General features: G+C 58.4%; 3 protein-coding genes across 4 annotated transcripts in view; 1 reads left to right on the top strand and 2 right to left on the bottom strand.

Moving 5' to 3' along the window:
• NIBAN2 (niban apoptosis regulator 2) overlaps positions 1 to 7,501 on the top strand; it is a 31,094-nt gene extending 23,593 nt beyond the window's left edge. The window contains exons 6-14 of the mRNA XM_082067658.1: positions 616 to 731; positions 818 to 922; positions 1,893 to 2,055; positions 2,332 to 2,519; positions 2,685 to 2,840; positions 3,564 to 3,680; positions 4,345 to 4,452; positions 4,564 to 4,675; positions 5,347 to 7,501. Coding sequence (XP_081923784.1) covers positions 616 to 731; positions 818 to 922; positions 1,893 to 2,055; positions 2,332 to 2,519; positions 2,685 to 2,840; positions 3,564 to 3,680; positions 4,345 to 4,452; positions 4,564 to 4,675; positions 5,347 to 6,449 — 2,168 coding nt within the window. The 3' untranslated portion in view covers positions 6,450 to 7,501. The remainder of the gene's footprint in view (positions 1 to 615; positions 732 to 817; positions 923 to 1,892; positions 2,056 to 2,331; positions 2,520 to 2,684; positions 2,841 to 3,563; positions 3,681 to 4,344; positions 4,453 to 4,563; positions 4,676 to 5,346) is intronic.
• Positions 7,502 to 7,639: 138 nt separating this feature from the next.
• On the bottom strand, positions 7,640 to 13,243 carry SLC31A2 (solute carrier family 31 member 2). Of its 2 annotated transcripts, none has more exons than XM_082067659.1 (4): positions 12,758 to 13,243; positions 10,384 to 10,450; positions 9,196 to 9,373; positions 7,640 to 8,632 (listed from the first exon to the last, which is right to left on the bottom strand). In XM_082067659.1, exons 1-4 carry the CDS (start codon positions 12,761 to 12,763, stop codon positions 8,464 to 8,466), a joined length of 420 nt encoding a protein of 139 aa, XP_081923785.1. In that variant the 5' UTR covers positions 12,764 to 13,243; the 3' UTR covers positions 7,640 to 8,463. The 2 variants fall into 2 exon arrangements, with proteins under 2 accessions (XP_081923785.1, XP_081923786.1); XM_082067660.1 differs by lacking the exon at positions 12,758 to 13,243 and adding an exon at positions 11,472 to 11,640.
• Positions 13,244 to 13,699: 456 nt separating this feature from the next.
• The window catches only part of LOC309447232 (uncharacterized protein), a gene marked incomplete at its 5' end in the record, with an annotated part of 49,830 nt that continues 41,345 nt past the window's right edge, over positions 13,700 to 22,184 (bottom strand). Inside the window, 19 exons of the mRNA XM_082067635.1 lie at positions 13,700 to 14,068; positions 14,868 to 15,056; positions 15,311 to 15,391; positions 15,661 to 15,767; positions 16,056 to 16,221; positions 16,517 to 16,579; positions 16,767 to 16,820; positions 16,960 to 16,977; positions 17,096 to 17,149; positions 17,307 to 17,360; positions 17,440 to 17,493; positions 18,556 to 18,609; positions 19,297 to 19,350; positions 20,105 to 20,158; positions 20,358 to 20,411; positions 20,887 to 20,940; positions 21,234 to 21,287; positions 21,405 to 21,458; positions 21,667 to 21,774. Of these exons, the coding sequence (XP_081923761.1) occupies positions 13,919 to 14,068; positions 14,868 to 15,056; positions 15,311 to 15,391; positions 15,661 to 15,767; positions 16,056 to 16,221; positions 16,517 to 16,579; positions 16,767 to 16,820; positions 16,960 to 16,977; positions 17,096 to 17,149; positions 17,307 to 17,360; positions 17,440 to 17,493; positions 18,556 to 18,609; positions 19,297 to 19,350; positions 20,105 to 20,158; positions 20,358 to 20,411; positions 20,887 to 20,940; positions 21,234 to 21,287; positions 21,405 to 21,458; positions 21,667 to 21,774 (1,476 nt within the window). The 3' untranslated portion in view covers positions 13,700 to 13,918. The remainder of the gene's footprint in view (positions 14,069 to 14,867; positions 15,057 to 15,310; positions 15,392 to 15,660; positions 15,768 to 16,055; positions 16,222 to 16,516; positions 16,580 to 16,766; positions 16,821 to 16,959; positions 16,978 to 17,095; positions 17,150 to 17,306; positions 17,361 to 17,439; positions 17,494 to 18,555; positions 18,610 to 19,296; positions 19,351 to 20,104; positions 20,159 to 20,357; positions 20,412 to 20,886; positions 20,941 to 21,233; positions 21,288 to 21,404; positions 21,459 to 21,666; positions 21,775 to 22,184) is intronic.

Genomic DNA, 22,184 nt, shown 5'->3' with positions numbered 1-22,184 from the left:
GGCTCCCAGCACCCTGCGCTCCCCATGATGGGTGCCACGAGAGGGTGGGGGTATGCCCGATCCCCCCTCGTGCCAGTGGCCCCGGGAGCCAGGCTGTAGTGACTCATGGCAGTGACATCTCAGGGACAGCCTAATGTCCCTCCCACAGGCTCAGGGACGGGACCTGACTCATCCCAACGCCTCTCAGCCACTTTCCTCTTCCTCCCCAGCTGCACCATTCCTTGCAGGGCCCCCACTTCCTCCAGCCCCCCCTGTCCCGTCCTGCTGTGCTGGTGGGGGTCACTGAAGCCCCCAACCTTCTGAGCCCCTGCTGCTGCCATGCCATGTGTGATCATCAAGTCCCTGAGCACCCCCGTTCTACCTCCCTACCCTTTGTCTGGCTCTGGGGGGCAGGTCAGTCTGTGGACAGAGTGGGACCCCCCCAGCCATGGGTGTATCTGAGGTCTGCTGCCCCGCACCCAGTTACAGACAGGGCCTCAGGAGGGGATCCCCCACCCCTGGTGACAACCCTGGACTCCTTGCAGGGGTGTGGGGGACATGGGGGATCCCCCGTGCTGGTGGGCTGGGGCTGCCCCTCACTCCCAGTTCTTACTTGTCCCCCTGTCCCCACCCCAGGGATCTCTGAGGACTCCAAAGTGGAGGCTCCAGCCTTCACGGACGCCATCCGCATGTACCGCCAGGCAAAGGAGCAGTACGGCACCTGGGACATGCTGTGTGGCAATGAAACCCAGGTGAGGACCTGTCCCCCCCAGCTCGGGTTGGGGGGTGAAGGGTACAGGCTGAGCAAGGTCCCCAAAACCTCCTCCTGCCTTTGCAGGTCCTGAGCAACCTGGTGATGGAGGAGCTGCTCCCCGAGCTGCGGACCACCATCGGCCCCCGCCTGAAGGGCAAAGCTCCGGAGCGCCAGCGGACCTGGATCCAGGTGTGGGGCTGGGGGGGACATTGTCACCTCCCCCCCCACCCCTGTGCTGCCTCTGCTTTGAGGACTGCACTGCCACTGGGATCACTACCCGCCGCATTACCCCCTCTCCAGCCACTAAAGAGTCCATCCTCATTCTCTGCTGTGGCTTCTTAAAGTTCCTTGTTGTCCCCCTGCAGCAGCCCTGCCCGTCCCTGCCTGTGCTGCCTGTCCCTGGGGCCAGGGAAGCAAACAGGAGGAAGCCCAGCCCTGGAGCAAAGCCCGTCCTGGCTATATTTAGCGAGAGCCATTTTTAGAGCAGCACTGGCTAAATCCAGCCTGGAGCATTGCGAAAGACAGAGGGCTCTTCAAAACAGCCTGTGAAAACCTTAAAAGCTGATAGTTAATTATCACCAGGCTCATAACATGCTGCTGGAGCAGCCTAAAAATGCACAGACTCTGCTTTTTCAGTAGCTGCGGTCTTAGCTGCAGAGCTGGGAAACCCAAGGGAGGGAGATGGGGGAAGGCTCTGCCTCCCGCTGACCCCAAAATCACAGCTTTTGGCTGCAAAGTGAGCGTGAAGCCTCAGCGAGTGGCTCCATCCCACTCAAGAGGTTGGTTCCTGAGACCCCAGGCAGGGTACAGCTTTGAAATGGGGTTAGGGGCTCTCCTGTCTGGCCCACCAGCATCCCTGGACCACCAGCATTGCTGGACCACCAGCATCCCCAGACTTGCAGCATCCCCAACCCTGCCTGGAGCAGCACTTGGCTCTGTGCCCCTCAGGCACCACTTTGAAGTATCTTCTGCACCATGGGGGCTTCATCTCACCCAGCTGGGATGACCCTGGTGTGGAAAACCTAGTGCCAGGGTGCGAGGAGATGTCTGGTCAGGGCATGGGTGAAGGCTCAGAAGGCATTTGATGCTGGACAAGATGGTTAGTGGGGGCAGCAGGAGGTGTGGGAGGATGCTGACCACTCCACTTGTCTCTTGCCAGATCTCAGATGCCGTCTATAGGATGGTGTATGAGCAGACCAAGGCCCAGTACGATGCAGTGACGGCCAAGTGCGAGCAGGAGCGGCCCCAGATGGAGAGCACCATCCGCACAGACATGGACCAGATCATCACATCGAAGGAGCACTTGGCCAGCAAGATCCGAGGTACAGCCCTGTGGGGTGATGCATTGTCCCAGGAGGTGGGGGTCAAGGTAGGCAGTGATACTCTGGATAAGGCAATGTGGCAGGACCAGGTTCAATACAGACCAAGGGCCCCTTGCAAGAACCAGTTGCATTGTTTTGCAAGTCTGGGACACCACTCCTGGTGGGACTCGGGGAGAGGGCCAGGTCCCTGGCCCTAGGGTGGGTTTAGGACCTGATCTGAAGAGCTGGAAGGGCGAAGGAGGAGCCTCACCATGCTTCTCCCCGCTCTCTGCCCAGCATTCATCCTCCCCAAAGCGGAGGTCTGCGTCCGTAACCACGTCCAGCCCTACATCTCCTCCATCCTGGAGGCCCTGATGACCCCCACAAGCCAGGGCTTTGCCGAGGCGCGGGAGGTGTTCTTCAAGGAGGTGACAGACATGAACATGAACATCGTCAATGAAGGTGGCGTGGAGAAGCTGGCAGAGGTGAGAGCTGGTGATGCTTCTTGCTGACTTATGGGTGTTAGGACCGGTCCTGCTGGCATTGCTGGTGTGGAGGAAGCTGGGGCACTCCAGGCTGAGAAAATACATGGGGATGAAGGCCACGTGGGGTGGCATGTCCTGCCCTGCTAAGCTTGACTTTATCCTCAGTACATGGAGAAGCTTTCCCACCTGGCCTTCCACCCCGTGAAGATGCAGTCATGTTACGAGAAGATGGACCAGCTGAAACTGGAGGGCCTTCAGCAGAGGTTCGATGTCTCCAGCACGTCTGTCTTCAAGCAGAGAGCCCAGATCCACATGAGACAGGTGGGACGGGGACTGGGGTCCTCCCATGTCCCCCTGAGCTGAGCACAGAGGGCTGGGGAGTGTGAGCAGAGAGGGGATAGGGGATAACCCAGATAGGGGTTTGGCCAGGATGTCTGTGTTGTCTCAGGGACCTTCATGTCATTGGCAGACAGCTAAAGGTGTGTGGTCATAGAATCGTAGAATCATTTTGGTTGGAAGAGACCTTCAAGATCATAGAGTCCAATCATTCATCCACCCCTGGCACTGCCCCATGTCCTGAGAACCTCATCTCCGTCTGTCCAACCCTCCAGGGATGGTGACTCCAGCACTGCCCTGGGCAGCCTGTTCCAATGCCCCACAGCCCTTTGGGGAAGAAATTGTTCCCCACATCCAACTCAACCTCCCCTGGCGCAACTTAAGGCCGTTTCCTCTGCTCCTGGCGCTTGTTCCTGGGGAGCAGAGCCCGACCCCCCCTGGCTCCAAGCTCCTTTCAGGCAGTTCAGAGATCAGAAGGTCTCCCCTCAGCTCCTGTTCTCCAGCTGAACCCCCCAAGTCCCTCAGCCGCTCCCATCACACTTGTGCTCCAGCCCCTCACCAGCTCCATTGCCAGACTGGGCTGCCAGGGACCATATCAGTGTGGAGGCTCATCTTGGTGTGGCAGTGCCCCCAAAGAGCCCCTTGCCCACCCCCATGGTTGGTCTCTCTGGGTGCCCCCACATGGTGACCATCTGCCTCTGCCCACAGCAAATGGACGATGCTGTCTACACATTCGAGACATTGCTCCATCAGGACCTGGGGAAGCTGCAGGGCAAAGACGACGTCTGCAAGTCCATCCAGCGCATCCTCGAGAGGGTGCTCAAGGTGAGGGGTGGTGGCTTCAGTGACTTTCAGTGGCCTTGTTCCAAGGGCCAGCAGTCTGGGGAAGAGGCCAGAAGTGACCTTACCGATTTTAACAGAAGTCTTGTGGGGAAATACTTCTTTATGCTGACATTTTTCATGCATTTTACTGGGATGTGGGTGGGTGAGTGGGAAATCACTTGGAAGAGCTGTGTCCCCCCACAGAATCATAGACAGGTTGCAGGGACCTCTGGGGATCATCCAGCCCAACCCCCGCTCACGCAGGGTCACAGAGCAGATCACACAGGTGGGTCCAGGGGGTTTGAATGTCTCAGAGAAGGAGACTCCACACCCGCTCTGGGCAGCCTGGGCCAGGCTCTGGCACCTCCCAGCAAACAAGTTTCTCCTCATGTTCAGATGGAAGCTCCTATGATTCAGTCTGAGCCCGTTACCCCATGTCCCTCTGACCACATACATCTCTATAAAAGCCACCCAGGGTTCGGACTGGCCCAAAAACCCTTCTGCCAGCAGTGGTGCAGGACGTGGTTCCTACCCAGGCTCAGGCAGCCCGAGAACCAGCTGGAGAGAAAGATGGGGGGAGGAGCAGAGGAACCTGCTTGTGCAAATGTGCTGGAGGGGGGACAAACTGCAGCCCTTACTGACCCAGGGCTGCCCTCTTATTCTGCAGAAATTCGACTACGACAGCAGCACTGTGCGGAAGAAGTTCTTCAGGGAGGCCCTGCTGCAGATCACCATCCCCTTCCTGCTGAAAAAGCTGGCGCCGACCTGCAAGGGGGTAAGAGGGTAAAGTTTTGGGGGTAGTGGGAGAAAGACCACCCCTTTGGAGAGGCTGCAGCATCCCCCCGCCCCGTCCCCCCAGCGCTGAATGGCCTCTCCCCCGCGGCAGGAGTTGGCCAAGTTTCAGGAGCTGATCTTCGAGGACTTTGCCAGCTTCATCCTGGTGGAGAACACGTACGAGGAGGTGGTGCTGCAGTCCGTGATGAAGGACATAATGCAAGGTAGGGTCCTGCTGCACCAGGGGGCATAGACCTGCTGAGCTCTGAACCTTGGGGGGGCTCCAGCACCCTGGGGTGGGTGCTGGGTAGAGTGAGGGTGAGCTGAGCCTGGGCTTAGCAGCACCTGGAGGGCTTATGATGGGTGCTGGAGAACGCAGGAGGACGGGCTAACCCTGTGCAGGGTGCTGGTGGCTATATGAGAAGGGATGACCCCATGTAGGGTGCTGGGGACCATAGGAAGAGGGTGTGATTCCATTCAGGGTGCTGGGGACCATAGGAAGAGGGGGTGACTCCATTCAGGGTGCTGGCAGCTGTGTGAGGAGGGGTGACCCTGTGCAGTGTGCTGGGGACCATAGGAGGAGAGGGTGACATGCGGTAGGGTGCTGGGGGTTGTACAAGGAGGGGGTGACCCTGTGCAGGGTGCTGGGGACCATAGGAGGAGAGGGTGACATGCGGTAGGGTGCTGGGGGTTGTACAAGGAGGGGATGGCCCCATGCAGAGTGCTGGGGCTGTACCAGGAGCCGCTGTTCCCACTGGCAGGGCTGAGCCCCCCCTGCCCAGCTGCAGCCCCCTCGCTGCACCCCACACCACGCAGAGGACTGGGAGCACTGCCCGAGCCCAGCAGGCGCTGCCCCGTCCCCGCAGCCTGTCTGACATCTCTCTTGGTGCTCCAGCTGTGAAGGAGGCGGCCGTGCAGCGGAAGCACAACCTGTATCGCGACAGCATGGTCATGCACAACAGCGATCCCAACCTGCACCTCCTGGGCGAGGGTGTCCCCATCGACTGGGCCGAGGAGCACGGCGGACAGCCCGAGGCCGAGCTGGCCACCGAGAAACGCCGCAGAGCCAAGCAAGTGGTGTCGGTGATCCAAGATGACGAGGGGGTCCTGCCCTATGAGGTGGGTGCTGAGGTGCTGCTGCAGCCTGGCTCCCCCAAGCCGGATCCCGGGGCACCGCCGAGCTCCCCAGATGGGGTGGAGAAGATCCGGGAGGCACTGGCCAAGGAGAGCCTTGGGGACGAAGTGGAGGAGCAGCTGACGAACGGTACCGATGCCACACGAGAGAGCCGTGCCACCAAGGAGGTGGCAGTGGCAGGGGCTGTCCCAGGTGATGTCCCCTCCCAGGGTCTAGCCAGCCAAGGGGATGGGGTACACTGCACCGCACCAGCATCGCCTGCACCCGGAGCAGACGTCCTGTCAGAGGCTGTGGTGCAACATGTTGCACCAGCATCACCCATGCCAGCGTCACCTGTGCCCAGAGCCGATGTCCCATCAGAAGCCAGTGTGCAACACGCTGCACCCAAACCCACGCCATCACCCAAACCCAGAGCTGGTGTCCCATCAGAGGCCAGTGTGCCGCACGCTGCACCAGTATCACCTGTGCCTGGAGCTGATGTTCCATTAGAAGCCAGCGTGCAACATGCCACACCACCGTCACCTGCACCTAGAGCCAGTGTCCCATCAGGGGCTGGGGTGCAACATGCTGCACAGGCATCCCCTGCACCCGGAGCTGATTTGCCCTCAGGAGCTGAGGTGCCTCACACCACACCAGCATCACCTGCACCCAGAGCTGATGTCCCATCAGAGGCCGGGGTGTCCCATGCCACACCAGCATCACCCATACTCGCAGCCGAGACCCCATCACCATCCACTGGGTCACCTTGCCACCAGCCCAGTGACAAGGAGACGGGTGAGGTGTCCCCACCTGGCAGCGATTGCAGCTCCCCACAGCTCACGGGCACAACGGAGAGCAGCGAGGGGGTGCAGACTGAGTTCTAGCCATGGGCCCACCCCCCGTCATGGACTGGCCCCAGTGAGGCTGGGGTTTGGGGTAGGGGAAAAGGACCCACTGTGCTGCTGGGGATGGAGAGGGAGGGGATGGGAAACACCGAGACCTGATTGTCTGGCTGGGGAGGGTCCCTGTTGCTGCACAGGGCTGGCCACAACCAACTGGTCCTACTGGGTCATACTGGGGGAGGCCCCCAGCCTGACACGGGGCACCCCCTGCACTCTGTTCTGTCCTTCTGCCTTATTTTCTGATGTTCTACTGAAGACATGCTTTATCTGCCCCCCCAGCAGGAGTGCCTGGGGCTGCTGGGGGCAGGGGGGGCTGGCACCCCGCTCTGGATGGGTGTGTGGGATGGTCCTGCCTGCCCTGGGTGGCTTGTCCCCTGCCCCACCCTGGGGGGGGGTTCCTGGCAGCCTGGCCCCCACCATCCCACCCAGACAGCTCTGGGAATGCCGGTGCGAGCAGGGGCACTGAGAACGATGGAAAAACATGATAGTGGGTGGTGGGGATACAGTGATACCAGGTGGCTCAAACTGCTGCTGATGGGGCAAGAGCTGGAGCAGGAGAGGGCTAACAGCACCCAGGCTGGGCTTAGAACACCTAAGCTGGGCTCACAGCACCCAGGCTGGGCTAATGGCACCCAGGCTGGGCTCAGAGCACCCATTGCTCGCGCTGGCCGCCCTCACCCCGGGGTCTTCCAGCAGCTATTTAAGTCCAAAGCACAAAACTTCGGGGAAGGCAGCACTCACACATCTCCAGCTTTGCTGGGCAGGACGGGGCAGCCCCTGGGCTCAGGCTGGCCATGCCACCCTGGCTCTTGCTCTCCAGAGCTCCCCAGCACCATGCACAGACGATTTATCTGGCTCTTGGGCACTGCAGGTTTTGGCACCTGCAGTGATGGTCAGGAAAAGAGCTGGGGCTTTAATAGTGGTTTGCTGGCAACCCAGGGTGGGGGGACAGGACTCACACAGCCCCATGCAGAGATGCTAAAAGACCCTGAGCTGCCGGGGACTGTCAAGACTCACACCTGCCTGTATTTTAGGTGCCTCTGAAGGGGGGTGCCCAGCCTAACCCACTTGGGGAGCCCCCGCACAGTGCCTTGCTTTGGGAACTTAAAACCTGTCTCTTCCAGGATATTTTATTAAGAAAGTTATACAAATGTTTAAAAATATGCTTATAATAATTAATAAAATGGAAAAGCTTTATTTAAAGCCAGAGGAGACTCTTCTTACTCCTGAACCAACCTCCTGAAGGGGGGTAGGGCTGGGGGACCTGGGAGGTGTCACATCCCAGGACCACCCTGCACCATCACACACCAGGAGCCGAACGACTGAGATGATTTTATTAAAAGGGGTGTCCCGAGGAAGCAGCAAGAGGCACCCGCAGCAGGAGCTTCTCCTCAGCATGGCCATGCCAATGGCTGGGGGGCTTCTCCAACCCCATCCCTGAAGCATTGCACAGGAGAAGGGGCCTGGGGGGGCAGCAGGATCCCCGTTATCCCCAGAAGGCACTGTGTGAAGAGGGGCTTGGTGCAGGGCAGCTCTGGGCAGGGGTACCTGTCCCCAATGTGTCAGCCAGGATGAGCCCCGTAAAAAAAGTGGGGGGGCAAAGGAAATAATAGTTAGTATGGGTTGAAGGGACCTTCCCAGCTCATTCAGTGCCCCCCCTGCCATGAGCAGGGACATCTTCACCAGCTCAGGTTGCTCAGAGCCCCATCCAGCCTGGCCTGGGATGTCTCCAGCAATGGGGAATCACCCAGATAAAGCTCCCTGAGAGCTGTGGGGGACAGCCACCCGCCGAGGACGGCGGCAGCGTGACAGAGCACTGGCCATGGGACTGCCCTTCCCCAGCGCCAGCACCGAGGGTCCCCACAGCAAGTCCCTGGGCTGCTGCGTCCCGCACAGCATGGGAACAAGGACAGACCCAGCAGAAGTGACAGCAGCTATTCCAGACAAAGTAGCAGGAGGTGCAGAGCACATTGCCCACTGTCCCAGGGGGGGCTGCCTAGCCCCGGCCGAGCAGGGGGTACACCACGAAATAGCCCAGCGTGGAGCCCACGATGGCCCCCAGGAAGATCCAGGCATTGTAGGACATGACGGCCAACATCACCATGTAGCCCAGCACCACCTGCACCACGTGGAACAGCGTCTGGGCAACGTGGTACTGAAACCACCTGTGGAAGAAGAAGGGAAACCCATCAGTGAGGGACTGGGGCAGCCCAGCATCTTCCCCCCGCCCCAGCCCAGCATCCCAGAGTGGCCAGAGGTGGGTTTGGGGAGCAGGGAGAGGGATGGGGGCTGCAAAAAGCAGCACAGGGGGAAATCCCATTCCAAAGGAACAGGGAGGATATAATTAAGGAGTTGGCAGCCTCAGGCATGATCTGGGATTTAATACAAGAGCAAAAACCCCCAGCTTGGCTCCAATGGGTTGTGCTGGGAAGGAAACACCTGGGTCAGCCTTGCTGGGGTGCCTGAGCTGCCGCTTGCACCCATCCCTGAATCACGGGGACCCCGCTGTGCCCACAGTGGCTCCTGGGGCAATGTGAGCATTTAAAACAGCAGAAAAACACCTTGGACACCTCCCAGAATACCTGGAGGGGCCAGGATGCCCCCAGGGCCACCTCCCAAAGCTGGACACATCCCCCTTCCTGGGAGCCTGTCACTCTCCAGCTGCCCCTTTATAACCTTTCTCCCCTCCAAACAGCCAGCCCCAGGGGACACAGGGGACACTGTGTACCTGCCCTCGGGGGGGTTGGGGGGGTTGGTGTCCGTCTCCTCCGGCTCCACCAGTGACTCCCGGCTGAGGCTGCGGGGCAGCGCCAGCAGCGCCCGCCGCAGCAACACGGCTTTGCCCATCTTGATGGCTTCGTAGAGCACGGACAGCAGCAGGATCACCAGCACTGAGAGCACCATCCCTGCCAGGAACAACCCGTCACTGCCCCGTGTCACCGCCCAGTGTCATCTGATGGCGGGAGGGGGGACATGGGGGCAAGTGGAGGGGGTGGTGGGTCCTGGCACGGAGCACTTGGGCACATCCATAGGGTGGAGGGAAGGGATCACTCCTGGGATAGGGGTTGGGTTGGAGCGACATGGTGTATTTAGCCCAACCCTCCCTCTAAATTTCTAGGGAGCACTTTTGGTGGCGGGTTGCTCTGAAAAAAATAAATACCTTTGAGTTAACTCCACAAAAATGTGGGAGTTAAAACATGATGCTAGAAAAATAACTGAAAAAAAGAAAGAGCGTACAAGCAAAACAGAAGCTGAGCTGTCAGTGAGTGGCTGTGGGGGCTGCCAGGGATGTCGGGGGGATGATTCCCACACCTGCCTCCCACTGCTGTCACCTCAGGGGGATCAGCCTCAAGTTGCGCCAGGGGAGGTTGAGATTGGATGTGGGGAACAATTTCTTCCCCAAAGGGCTGTGGGGCACTGGAACAGGCTGCCCAGGGCAGTGCTGGAGTCACCATCCCTGGAGGGTTGGACAGACGGACATGAGGTTCTCAGGGACACGGGGCAGTGCCAGGGGTGGTTTATGGTTGGACTTGATGATCTTAAAGGCCTTTTCCAGCCACAACTATTTGATGATCCATGACTCCTGCCCGGGGCATTCCCAGGGCACAGAACAGCTCATGGGGTAGGAGATGCTCTGCCCAAACCAGGCACTCTCCCAGCTCTGGGGTGAGCGGTGTGTGGAGCCCTCACAGCTCTGTCCCGAACCCCCCATGCAGCAAGTGCCCAGCATTAATGGTGGGTGGTCCCTGGTTCCCCTTCCCAGCCCATCACTAACTGCTCCTGCGGAAATGCAAAGCCGCTCTTTGTTTCTCTGCCCTGCAGTCTTTCCCCAGGCAGAGAGCACAGTCAGTGGTGGACAGACAGACAGACAGACAGACAGAGGGGTGTCTAGGGGAGGCGGGGGCTGGCAGTGTACCTGCAGGGGTGTGGACGCTCCAGAAATCAAAGAGCAGCACGGCTGTGTCCGAGAAATAGAAGGTCATCTGGAAGGAAAGGGCAGTGTTAGGGCTTGGGATGATGGGTCAGATGAACCCACCGCCCCGAAGGGCGGAGCCCTGACATCGATGCTTAGTGGGGTTTTACAAAATGGTACAATTTGGTTTTCCCCTGATTCCTGAAACGGGAAGAGGAACTTGGACTGAAAAATCACAGTCACGCTGACCAGGCTTAGCTCTTGCCTTTGCTTCTAGCAGGACAATCGTCACCTCTAGCAGCAGCTCCTGTGTGTGTCTGGGCTGGAGAGAAAAAGCCAGAGTTTATCCTCGCGGTAACGAGAGATGAGCCCAGGACTTCATTAGCCCAAATCTGAGAAGAGAAGGCCCGTGGGAGAGGGACAGAGGCTGGTGGCCACTGTCTGTAGCCCAAAGTGAAACCAGCTGGAGATCAGAGCCCAGCCAGCCTCCGCATTTCTCTGCCGGCATCACCAGGACTGGCCAAAGCACCCAGAGCCGAAACAGGCTCCTCCAGGGGTGCCTCCCTGGCAGAAGAGCATGAATACAAGTGCTATCTGTCTGTCTGTCTGACCTGGGACTGCCAGAACCTACGAAGGCATCAAACCCTGATCCTTAGCACTGTAAAACAGGAGGAGCAAGTATTGCTCTTCTTTACCAAACACACCTACAGAACTGATACCACGGCTCATTTTTGCCACCAAAAATAGAATTTAGTTGTGGGGTTTTTTTTCCCCTTCACATCAACCCGGTTTTGGCTGCATTTACCCGCTGTTACTGACATCAGCAGATGCGGCTGATGGGTCTGGCCTCGGCCAGAAACACCATTGGATACCCAGGTGTCCACGCCACAGCTGTGGCCGGGCTCTAATTACACCCTTTGGTTGCTCCTTACCCAAAACACATTAGCACACTTAATTGACTCCAACTTTCAAGCTTCTTTTGGCAACAAATTAATGATAATTAGCCTTTAAATGGAGCTATTTCTCCTTTGCAGGTTTCACCCACAAGTCTGCAATGCTGTGCAAGAAGGAGGTAACATTATTTTACCCACAGGGAAACAGAAGCGACAGGCAGAAGATCCCCCAATGCACCGCGTCTCCCAGCCTGGGGTAACACCACATGTTTTTGGGTACTGTGAGGCCAAAATGATGCTTCTTGGGTCAACAGCCCTTTGTTCCTTTCCCTGATGCTACAGCGATGATTTCTCCAGAGACAGCATCCCTCTGGGTGAGACGCATTTGCAAAGGTCAACTGGGTAAGTCCTAAAAAATCTCTGTGCTCTTTGCAAAAGGGGAATTATGCTCCGGGGTAACGCAACAGGATTGGGATATTCGTGGGAGAGACGCGGTCCTGTCCTCAGCCACCTGCCCACGCAGGTGATTCAGCTGCACCCAGCTCCTCCTCTGCACCGTGCAGGTGTTCGCACGCACAAACAAAGCTGCTGAAAAATATCCTGTGCACAACATGCGCATTTAGCGCCCGAATCTGCTGCAGTTTTGGGGTTACTCTTTTCTGGCAAATGGAAAACCAGCGGTGCCTGTGTGGAGCCATGTCAGGCTGCCCGGTGCATCCCAACCCGCTGCTCAGGTCTGGCTGGGACACCCAGTCTCATACATCGGGATGAGCTTGTTGGTTTGCATTACACCAACCCATGATCTACACAAAAACATGACAAGTGGGACACTGTCCCAGCCGGCCCAACCTGCGGCCCCACGCTGGGGACATGGTGGCCTGGGGAGGTGTCCCCACAGCTGCATGGTCCTTGGAGCTGGTGTGAGCTGCTCCCAGAACTTGCAGGGATGCTGCTGTGGGGGGGCTGGTGCCAGCAAATCGGGGAGACCCGGTAGCATTAAACACCACGTCTGAGCTCAGAGCATGAGGCAAACCCGCTCCAGCAGGATGGTTTGAGCCCTGCGCTGTGACTTGAGCCACGCTGCGAGTTTTGCTGCAAGTTTGCACCCTCACCAGCTCCTCCACGGGTGATGGGCGTGGTGGGGACACAGCAGCCCAGGGGTGCGAGGAGCAGACAGACCCACAAACAGCCCACCCTGCTCTGGCGCAGCCCCGGTACAGCACGGGAGGGAAACACGAGGTGAAGCATAGGGAGAAACGGGAACCCGGGAGAAAAGGGAACCGGGCCGAAGCTCCAGCAGCAGGACGCGGTGCCGGAGGGTGAACGGCGATAGCGCAACTCGTCCCCAGGGAGCTGCGGGGTTTCAGGGGGGATTTACGGGAGCAGCCGGGCTGCATCCAGCCTCACACTGGAGCTGTGCCCATCACGCCCCCCTCGGCCCAGTACCCCCCCGGTTCGGCTCAGCTCGGCTCGGCGCGTCTCACCTGCATGGCGGCGGTGCGGGGCCCGTCCCGGTGCGGCTCAGCCAGACTCGGTCTAACCGAGCTCCGCTCAGCTCGTCCCGGCGCGGGCGCGTGACGCGCGCGCAGGGGTCCCCGGGAGTTGTAGTGCGGGGGGGGAAGGCGGGGCTGCCCGTGTCCCCGCCCCTCCCACACCCCCTTTCCGCGTCACCCCCCGGGAAGGGGCAGTGGGGTTCCCCGGGGCTTCTCTTCCTCTTGCCCCCCACCCGCCCGAGGCTCCGCAGCGCGTTCCGGGTCTTTGTGCCGTTTTCCCGGGGGGCAGCGCCGCGGCTTCGCAACCCGGCAGCTGCGAAACGGGGAAGCTTTGAAAGGTTTGTTTTTCCCCCCCAGCCCTTTGCTGAGAGAGGCGGGACAGAGCGGAGGGAACTGCCCTTCCCAGCACGCAGCTGCTCGCTCCTTGTGACATCCCCATGACACCAAGGAGCGCTGGGGCTGTCCCTGCCTCAGTTTCCCCAAGCGCAAACCGGTGCTGATGCCCGCAATGGCCCCAGAGCCTGCCCGCGGCTTTGTGTGTAACTGCCAGCTCCAAGCATTTGTGCATTTGACCAAAGCCCTTTCCTTTCCTTTCCTTTCCTTTCCTTTCCTTTCCTTTCCTTTCCTTTCCTTTCCTTTCCTTTCCTTTCCTTTCCTTTCCTTTCCTTTCCTTTCCTTTCCTTTCCTTTCCTTTCCTTTCCTTTCCTTTCCTTTCCTTTCCTTTCCTTTCCCCTTCACCCCATGCAAGCCTTTTTTGCCTTTTTTTTTTCATGAGGTGTTCATGCTGCTGCTTGTTGTTTTTTTGGTTTGGTGAGTATTTTTGTTTTGTTGTGTTTTTTGGGTTTTTTTTGTTTTTTTTTTTTTTTTAGGAGATAGGGCCCCATTATTATATGACCCTCAATCAGTCATTAAATTAGCATCTTCTCTCATATATACAATAATATATATAATTTATAGAGAAATGACTTCTGTAAACAATATTCTCCTACTCCGGAAGGAAGTGTAGTCCGTGGCATAATGCAGCTACAAACAGGGGTCTCGAAAACAGAACTGGCAACTCCAGGAAGCCCTGTGCCACCCCCAGCCTCCAAACATGTCCCCAGTTCTTGGCTGGGGAGGGAACTGGCTGGCTCAGTTTGGGTGGCACCGGTTTCAGCTGAAGCAAACTGGTCCGACTGTGAAACCAAACTGGTGGGAGGCGTCGCCGTTGTGGAAGACGGCCAGGTCCCGCAGGGGCAGCAGGGAGAGCTCCTCGGTGCTGAACTGGAAGATGGTGTCGGTGATGGAGGAGTCATTGTCCAGCTGAAATAAGCACCGGGGGCAGCTGAGCAGCATTGAAACCCTTCTGGAGCCCCCACTGTCCCCTGCACCGCTCTGGTTACTCCACAGAACCACTTTGGTCGGAAGAGACCCTCCAGATCCTTGAGTCCAACCATTAACCCTGGCAGTGCCCCATGTCCTGAGAACCTCATGTCCATCTGTCCAACTCTCCAGGGATGGTGACTCCAGCACTGCCCTGGGCAGCCTGTTCCAATGCCCCACAGCCCTTTGGGGAAGAAATTGTTCCCCACATCCAACCTCAACCTCCCCTGGCGCAACTTGAGGCTGTTTCCTCTGCTCCTGGCGCTTGTTCCTGGGGAGCAGAGCCCGACCCCCCCTGGCTCCAAGCTCCTTTCAGGCAGTTCAGAGATCAGAAGGTCTCCCCTCAGCTCCTGTTCTCCAGCTGAACCCCCCAGGTCCTTCAGCTGCTCCCATTACACTTGTGCTCCAGGCCCTCACCAGCTTCATTCCCTTCTTTGAACTTCATCCACCCAACACCCCCCAGGAGCCAGGTCTCCATCCCCAGCCTTGTATGGCTACCGCAGCAATGTGGCCTCCCCAATGTCCCCTGGAGCCCACTCCATCCCCTGCCCCATCCCCAGGACTAGGGCAGCTCCTTGGGACTGCGGAGAAGATGCTCCTCAGCCCCATCCCACCCTGTGAACCCTCAGACACCAGGTCTATCCTAAATCCTGGAGATACAAACACGTGCCAAGGGGCTCTGCAAATGTCGGAGGGCTCTTCCAAGCAGAGCAAAGGGTCTGGTCCTGGCCAAGCTCACCAGGCAGCCCTGCAGGCTGGCCGCATAGCTCTGCTCCTGGGAATCGGCCAGGAAGCGGATTTCCTTCTCGGGCTGGGGCTGGCCGTGCTGCGGGGCCGGTCGGCAGGAGTAGGAGACCTTCTGGCTGGCCCGGTGGCTGTGCAGGCGGAGGAAGCGGAGCTGCACCGGGCTGGCCCCTGCGTACTCCAGCTACAGGGACAACCAGAGACAAAAAGAAGTAGCGGGGGTGGCTTGGAGGGGTCTGTGCTCCCCTGATTGAACACTGAGCAAGATTCACTTGGTTTGGGTTCTCTTGCAGAGAGAGAAGGTGTAGTGTCCCACCATGCATGGCCAGCAGGACCTTGTGCCCAGGCATCACTCACCGCAGTGGGACAGACACTGGGAAACCCCGAACCCCATGAGATGGGCTTCGCGTCCTCTTGGCTGTCCCGCCGGACACTCACCAGGAAGCCCCCGGGCAGGGTGCTGAACCACTCAAAGGTGTTCTTAGAGGTGTAGGTGCTCAGCCAAGCCTTGATAGGGACCTGTGGGGAGCAGGGACCATGTCATGCTGTCCCAGCAGGGATGGTGGTACCACCAGAACAAGGATCCAGTCGTACCAGCCCACATAGCCTGGTCACACACCGTCACCAGGATCATCACTGCAAACTGCTCCAACAGCTCCCTGTGCTGGCAGCGGTCACCACGGCAAGGGAACGGCCACGCTGTCCTTCCCAGCCCTACAAACCCTCGTCCTCACCTGCCCCAAGGGGGAACACGGGGCTGAAGCTGCCCCACGAAAGCCACCCCATACCTGGTTGTGGACGGGGGCTATGCAGGTCTCACCACCCGCCGTGAAGTTGCAGAAGGCCACCAATGCATCCTGGGGGCTGCCCTGGTTGGGGTCGATGTAGTATTGCCCTGGGGGGAGGCAGAGGGGAGCTCCTGGCACCCAGTTTTTGGCACGGGGAGGGTGCTACATGGTGCCATCCCAGCTCAGCTTGTGGCACATCCCTGGCTGCAACCTCCATCCTGACAGGATGTCTGTGAAACCCAGCTGAGCTCATCCACCAAATCCTCATCCCCTCTTAACTGCAAAGAGCTGCTTGTCCCCCCGCCTTGTCCCTGGATCTGGAGAGCCATCCCAGAGTGGGGAGGGCTCTCCAGGTCAGGAGTCAATGTGGGGGGATCCCATGTGCACCCCAGTACCGTCAGGCAGGCTGGGATGAGCCAGCAGCAGCTCCTTGCAGGTGGCTGCAGGGTTGGTTTTGGTGCCATTGGGATGCTCTATGAGGGCTTGCAGCTCCCGGCTTAGGGTGTCCAGCAGAGCCCAGACCGCAGTGTAATTCAGGTGGCTGGATGGATAAATTAGGTGCTGAAAAAAAATGAGGGAGATAGAAGTAAGCTGATATTAGCCCCCCACTTCTTATTTTGGGCAGGAGCATCACCAGGTGCTCAGGGAAGGGATGGGACACGCAGGGGACAAGGCCAAGCGTGGTGGGAGTGGGATCAACCATATCTGCTTGCTCTTCCTGCAAGGACCTTGTGCAGAGAGGACCTCAGGAGCAGTGGGACATGGGACAGCATCGCTGTCAGCCCCTTCCCCTCAGGGTGGCACCCACAGAAGTGGGGCTGGAAACCCCTCACCCCCACCTCACCAACGCACTCACCTGCAGCTGCTCCCCAGACAGCATCACTGTGGGTCCGCGGGGACCAGGGGAGCCGGCCAGACCCTGTGTGACAATGACAACGCTGGTCATGCTGCCTGCTGTCCACGAGCCCCCCGGCAGGCTCGCAGCTCCTCCAACAGCGCCAGCAGCCAACCGTCCCCATGGTGTGGCACGGTGGGACCTCGCTGCCACAATTTAGGGAGCAAAGCACCCAAATTTTGGCAGAAGGGACATCATCAGCCCCACGTACCGGCAGGCCTGGTGTGCCTTGGGGTCCTGGCAGTCCCGGGAAGCCTTTCAGCCCCTGCCCAAGGAGGGAAGAACAGCAAGATGGAGAGATGCTGCACCCCGGGGTGCCCCACAGGGCCACCCTGCACCCAAGAGACAGGGCAGGAGGGGAGGGTGCCCCACAGCACCAGCTCCAGGCGCTCCCCCTGACTTACTTTGGGTCCAGACAAGCCCTGAAAGAGAAGAACAAGACCCAGATAAGGGGGACAGGTGGGACCAAAGCCCCATCCCAGTGTAACCCCCACGGGCCAGGAGTGAACCCCAAACCTGCCAGGAGGGCGAAGGACTCACCGGCGTCCCAGGGATGCCAGGGTGTCCCCGTGGGCCAGGGCGGCCACTGTCACCCTGCAGACACCAGAAAAGGTCAGGGTGCTGCACAGGGCAACCCCCAGCCCTACGTCCTTCTGCAACCCAGCCCCTTCCCCAGGTGGATTTTCCATTGAAAAATCAGGAAATCACCGCAAATACTCATCTTGGTTCCTGCCACCCACCCTGTCCTTACCTGCTGTCCCTTGGATCCTGGCCTCCCTGGGACACCATGGGGTCCCGGCTTGCCCTAGGAGATGTGACGGGGTGTCACACAGGGTGACAAGGGACCAAGGGGAGGGAGGAAAAGAGCAAAACCCCTCACTTACCTTGAAGCCATCATCCCCTTGCTGGCCTGGGTCACCCCCACTACCCTTCTCGCCCTAGGAGAGAGTCAGGGAGAGCATTGGTGACAAAGGGGACACTAGAACCACCCTGGGACACCAGCCTGGGCTGGGGGCTCTGCCCCAGAGGGTGGGCACAGGGACCCCTGCTCTGGTTATTGCATCGGGGGCATCTCCTTGGGTGGGCAATGGAGCTTTTGCTGCCTGACACTGACAAGAGGCACCTACATGGGGACACATTTTCCCTGGCCAAACATCTCTAGTAAGGAGGTGGAAATGGGAAATTCTGTTATGGCTGGCTGCAAAGCATCTGGAAAAAAAACCAAACCCAACCATTCCATTTGGTAGAATTAACTGTGCCCATATTGCTGGGGCAGTAGGATGATGTGATGGAGCGTCTGCCTCCCCTGCTCAGCTGTGAAGGCAAAACTGAAAGTATTTTATCCCAGACTAAAATATCATTCCAGGAAACCTTGGAAGTTCCTAGGAAACATGCTGAAAAAATACAGAAAACTCCTTGTGTGCCAAAATCTGGAGCAGGAGCAGAAACCCCCGCGCAGCAGAAACCCCCGTGCAGCTGCTGCCTGCAGCCCCCCCCGCCTGCTCTCCCAGCTCTGGCCTTGCTGAATGCCCTGGCTGTTAACTTTTGCCATCGCTCATTTAGCTTGCAATAAATTGAAAGCTTTATTTATTACTGGGGTTTCATTTTCCTGAAGGCTACGAGCAACTACCCGCCGCCAGGGACTGACTGCTTGTCGCTCTTATTTACAGCCTCGCGGCTGACGGATGGGACCGTGAGGATGCGCTCGGTTTCTGGGGCCAAGGTTGGACCCATCAGCTCATCAGTCAGCAGTTGTGCGAGAACAGGGGATTAAAAGATTGCACACTGCTGCTTGCCATGCCACGAGGCTGGAAAATAACATGGGTTTGGAGAAAATCTAAAGGTCCCATCTCCCAGCATCAGGGGATGCCGTGGTCAAGCCCCACAGAAGGATGCTGCAGCGATTGGGGTTCAAGAAAAGGGGAATAAGTGATTGCATCCCACTAATTAAATGCAAACTGTGCCCAGAATTCCTGCTGTGCCCAGGGCATGTCACCCACCTTGTGTCCTTTGGGACCAGGGTCTCCCTTCATGCCCTTCAGCCCTGGAATGCCCTAAGAGAGAAAAGATGCAGCACCGCATCACGCTGCGGCTGAGCCAGGAGGGACCTCACCACAGCCGAGATCGCCACAGGGATTCTGAGGATTTCAGGCACTTTTAGAGACTTTGAGGCATTTCTCATCAAATCTGTGATTTTTGCTTTCAGGAGGATCCCTCAGCAAACCCCATTAAAAATGCAGTTCAGGTGCCTTTGCTGGTTACAGAACACCCCAGCTTTGTCTTGTGAAGCTTCCAAAGCTGGGATTTTTATTTTAAATACAGAAAAAGCCATTTCCAGTAAATAAAAATAAAAGATTTCAGTAGTTTTGTTGGCTCATGCTGGCTGCTGCAGTGCAGCTGGTTACTCCAGCCGTGCAAACCTGGGTAGGTCCCGGCTCGAGCCAGTTCTCTGCCAGCACTCGGCACTGCCAGGCATCAGATGCTTAACTGGAAGGATTTGGCTTCTAGAACAATACATTGGAACGATGTGATTTGCCTGACTGCACACACAGTGCTGCGATGCTCATTTGGGAGCAGAAGGCAAGATGAGATGTATGAGCAACGGATGGATGAAACACCCAAAAACTTCATTTGTTTTAAATAACTCTCTGCTTCGGTTGTTTGCAGAGCAGGGTTGCATGGGACCCACGGGAGCCAAATGGGGAGCACTGGCACCCCAAAACCTTGGAGCTAATACTCACATAGAGTCCTTGGGGGCCCTGAGGTCCTTCTGGCCCCTCGTCACCTGGGTAGCCCTGAAATGCAAAATCAAGAGAGCCTGTCTGGGGCACAGTGGTGCAGTGAGAGCAGGGCAGGAGTGACCCCAGTGCCTCTTGCAGGGAGAGCAGCTGGGGTGTGGGAGACCCCCCCATGAACTGGAAGGGATGGGGGGACAGAGCCCTCCAGTGACATGATGCCTCTAATCATAGAATCATTTTGGTTGGAAGAGACCTTCAAGGGCATTGAACCCAACCATTAACCCGCCCCTAGCACTACCCCATGTCCCTGAGAACCTCATGTCCGTCTGTCCAACCTTCCAGGGATGGTGACTCCAGCACTGCCCTGGGCAGCCCCTTCCAACGCCCCACAGCCCTTTGGGGAAGAAATTGTTCCCCACATCCAACCTCAACCTCCCCTGGCGCAACTCGAGGCCGTTTCCTCTGCTCCTGGCGCTTGTTCCTGGGGAGCAGAGCCCGACCCCCCCTGGCTCCAAGCTCCTTTCAGGCAGTTCAGAGATCAGAAGGTCTCCCCTCAGCTCCTGTTCTCCAGCTGAACCCCCCAGGTCCCTCAGCCGCTCCCATCACACTTGTGCTCCAGACCCTTCACCAGCTCCGTTCCCTTCTCTGAACTCGCTCCAGCACCTCAAGGGCTTTCTTGACCTATTCTCTAGGTTGATATACCCTCTATTTTGACACATTGTCTATATTGACCCATCCTTTTCTAAACCAGGGGCTCAGGCAGGTGGGAGCACCCCCAAGCTGCACCCCCAGCAGGGCAAAGCCAACCTACCTTGGGTCCCCGGGGACCTCTCGGGGGCCGGTGGCCCACCCTGCCTCGCTTGCCCTGGGAACAACAGATTAAAGACTCATGAGCAATTCAAGATTGTTAAAGGCACTAAGCCATCTGTCCACATCCTCCTCGCTGTTCCACCAGGGATGCTGAGCCCCCAGCAAACTGGGGCCCCTCTGTAAGACCTCTGCGGGTTCCCAGCATCAGCTTCATGCCTCCCGCCACCCCCCATGGGGACAACGGTGCCATTTACCTGTCTGCCAGCTTCTCCAGGGGCCCCTTCTTCCCCTTCACGTCCCACATCACCCTGGGTGGAAGAAGAGATGGGAGACATGGGACACCAGCAGCCCAGTCACCTGGCTGGGACTGGGGACAAGGGGCTGCTGCCTGCGTGGGGAGGGGGACAGAGCTACCAGGCACTGTGGGACCCTGGGGATGGACACCAAGGCCATGATGCAGAGCTGACACATAAAGGGGAGGTTCCCTGTCACCCCCCAGGGACACCTGAGCTGGGACAGAGGCAGCCCTGTGGGGCTGGGGGCTGAGCTGGGGATACTTGCCAGCCCCTCACCCAAAAACCAGCTAAGGCAGCCCAAGAGCATCTCAGGGCTCTGTGTTTGCCGGACACGGATGTGCAGCTGCCTTTATAGCAGAGAGAAACGGGTTCTCCTGAGGTCATTCCCCCTGGACCACAGCAGGGTTGACCAGCCCAGACTCAGCCACCCCTGCCCCATGGCCAGTCCCCCTCAGGTGCCACCCGCAGAGGACAAATTCAAAGGTACCTTTTCTCCTTTGCGACCTTTCCGCCCTTTCGGACCAGCTTGTCCCGGAGACCCCTAATAATCCCAAAGGAGAAGAAAACCCATCTGTAAGGATGATGCACCAGGGATGTGCCCCCTCCAGCCTCCCGCCCACTCTCGCCACAGTGTGCACAGGAGGATGCTCTAAGCTGACGTCTCCATTTAGGATTTTTGCCCCTTTTCCATAGCAGGCTGGGCAGAGCGGGGCCGTGGGGGTGTTTCACAGGAGCAGGAGGTGATGCCCGCATAGGAACTCACTGTAGAGGGAGATTCTGGTACCCTGTGACCCACACCCAGGAGCACCAGGACATCCCCATCCCCTTCCTCACCATTTGCCCTGGTTTTCCTGGCTTGCCCGGCTCCCCTTTCGCACCTGCCATGCCCTGGGAAGCAAAACAAAGATCAACCCAACTCTGCAGAATAACTTCTGGGGTTATTCAACCAAATCCTGGGCTGCAAGAACAGCCGGAGCGGGGAAGGGGCCAGAGGAGCCCACTCACCTCAGTGCCACTCGGCCCCATGGCTCCAGCTTCACCCGGTGGCCCAAGAGGACCCTGAGGTTAATTTGGGGACAAAACACAAGGTTGGAATCAGCTCCAGGTTACTCAGGGGAAGGCAGGAGGGTGAGTACAGAGCCAGCTGCCTTGCCCCAGGGTCTGGACTGGGTTGTCCCCCCAGGGACCTCTGGGGACATAGCTATGCAGGGGATGGCCATCCCACAGGGATGTCCCCTGCATGTCCCCAGGCAGAGAAAGGAGTTACCTGCCGGCCTGGATCCCCCTTGCCACCCGCTACTCCTCTCACTCCTTGATGGCCAGTGTACCCCTGGAGCCCAGGGACACCAGCCCGTCCCTGGGGACCTGCTGCACCCTGTGGAGCACAGAGATGAGGGGACACTGACACCCCCGTCCAGCAGTCGCCCCTTGAGGGCACATCACAACCTCTCGCAGCAGAAACAATCACCCGAGTTAAGGGCATGTCGCACCCAGGCAGAGCAGCATCGCAACACGGGAAAACTGGGATGCAAATGGGATTTATCCTGCAGCTGAGGGCAGGGCAGCACCTGCGGCTCTGCACACATCAGGACCCCGACCACTAAATGCACCTCAGAGCAGCACAAGTGCTCCTGAGCATAGGGCAGGCCCCCTGACCTTACAGACACCCACGGATTCACTCTGTGAAAGCAGAACAGGGGGAATCCAAATGCCCTGTACCTGCGTCAGGCAGACTGCAACAGCCGAGCATTAATTGCATAACAGCCGTGGCGCTTATGCATGGTT

This window comes from Streptopelia decaocto (genome assembly GCF_964273445.1).
Source record: "Streptopelia decaocto genome assembly, chromosome: 17".
Taxonomy (NCBI): Eukaryota; Metazoa; Chordata; class Aves; order Columbiformes; family Columbidae; genus Streptopelia; species Streptopelia decaocto.
This window is presented reverse-complemented; position numbering and strand designations above follow the sequence as displayed.

Coding starts and splice junctions, on each gene's coding strand:
- SLC31A2 (XM_082067659.1), bottom strand. Junction 9,374..10,383: donor GAGCGTCCACACCCCTGCAG/GTACACTGCCAG, acceptor TGTTCCTGGCAG/GGATGGTGCTCTCAGTGCTG. Junction 8,633..9,195: donor CCCAACCCCCCCGAGGGCAG/GTACACAGTGTC, acceptor CTTCTTCCACAG/GTGGTTTCAGTACCACGTTG.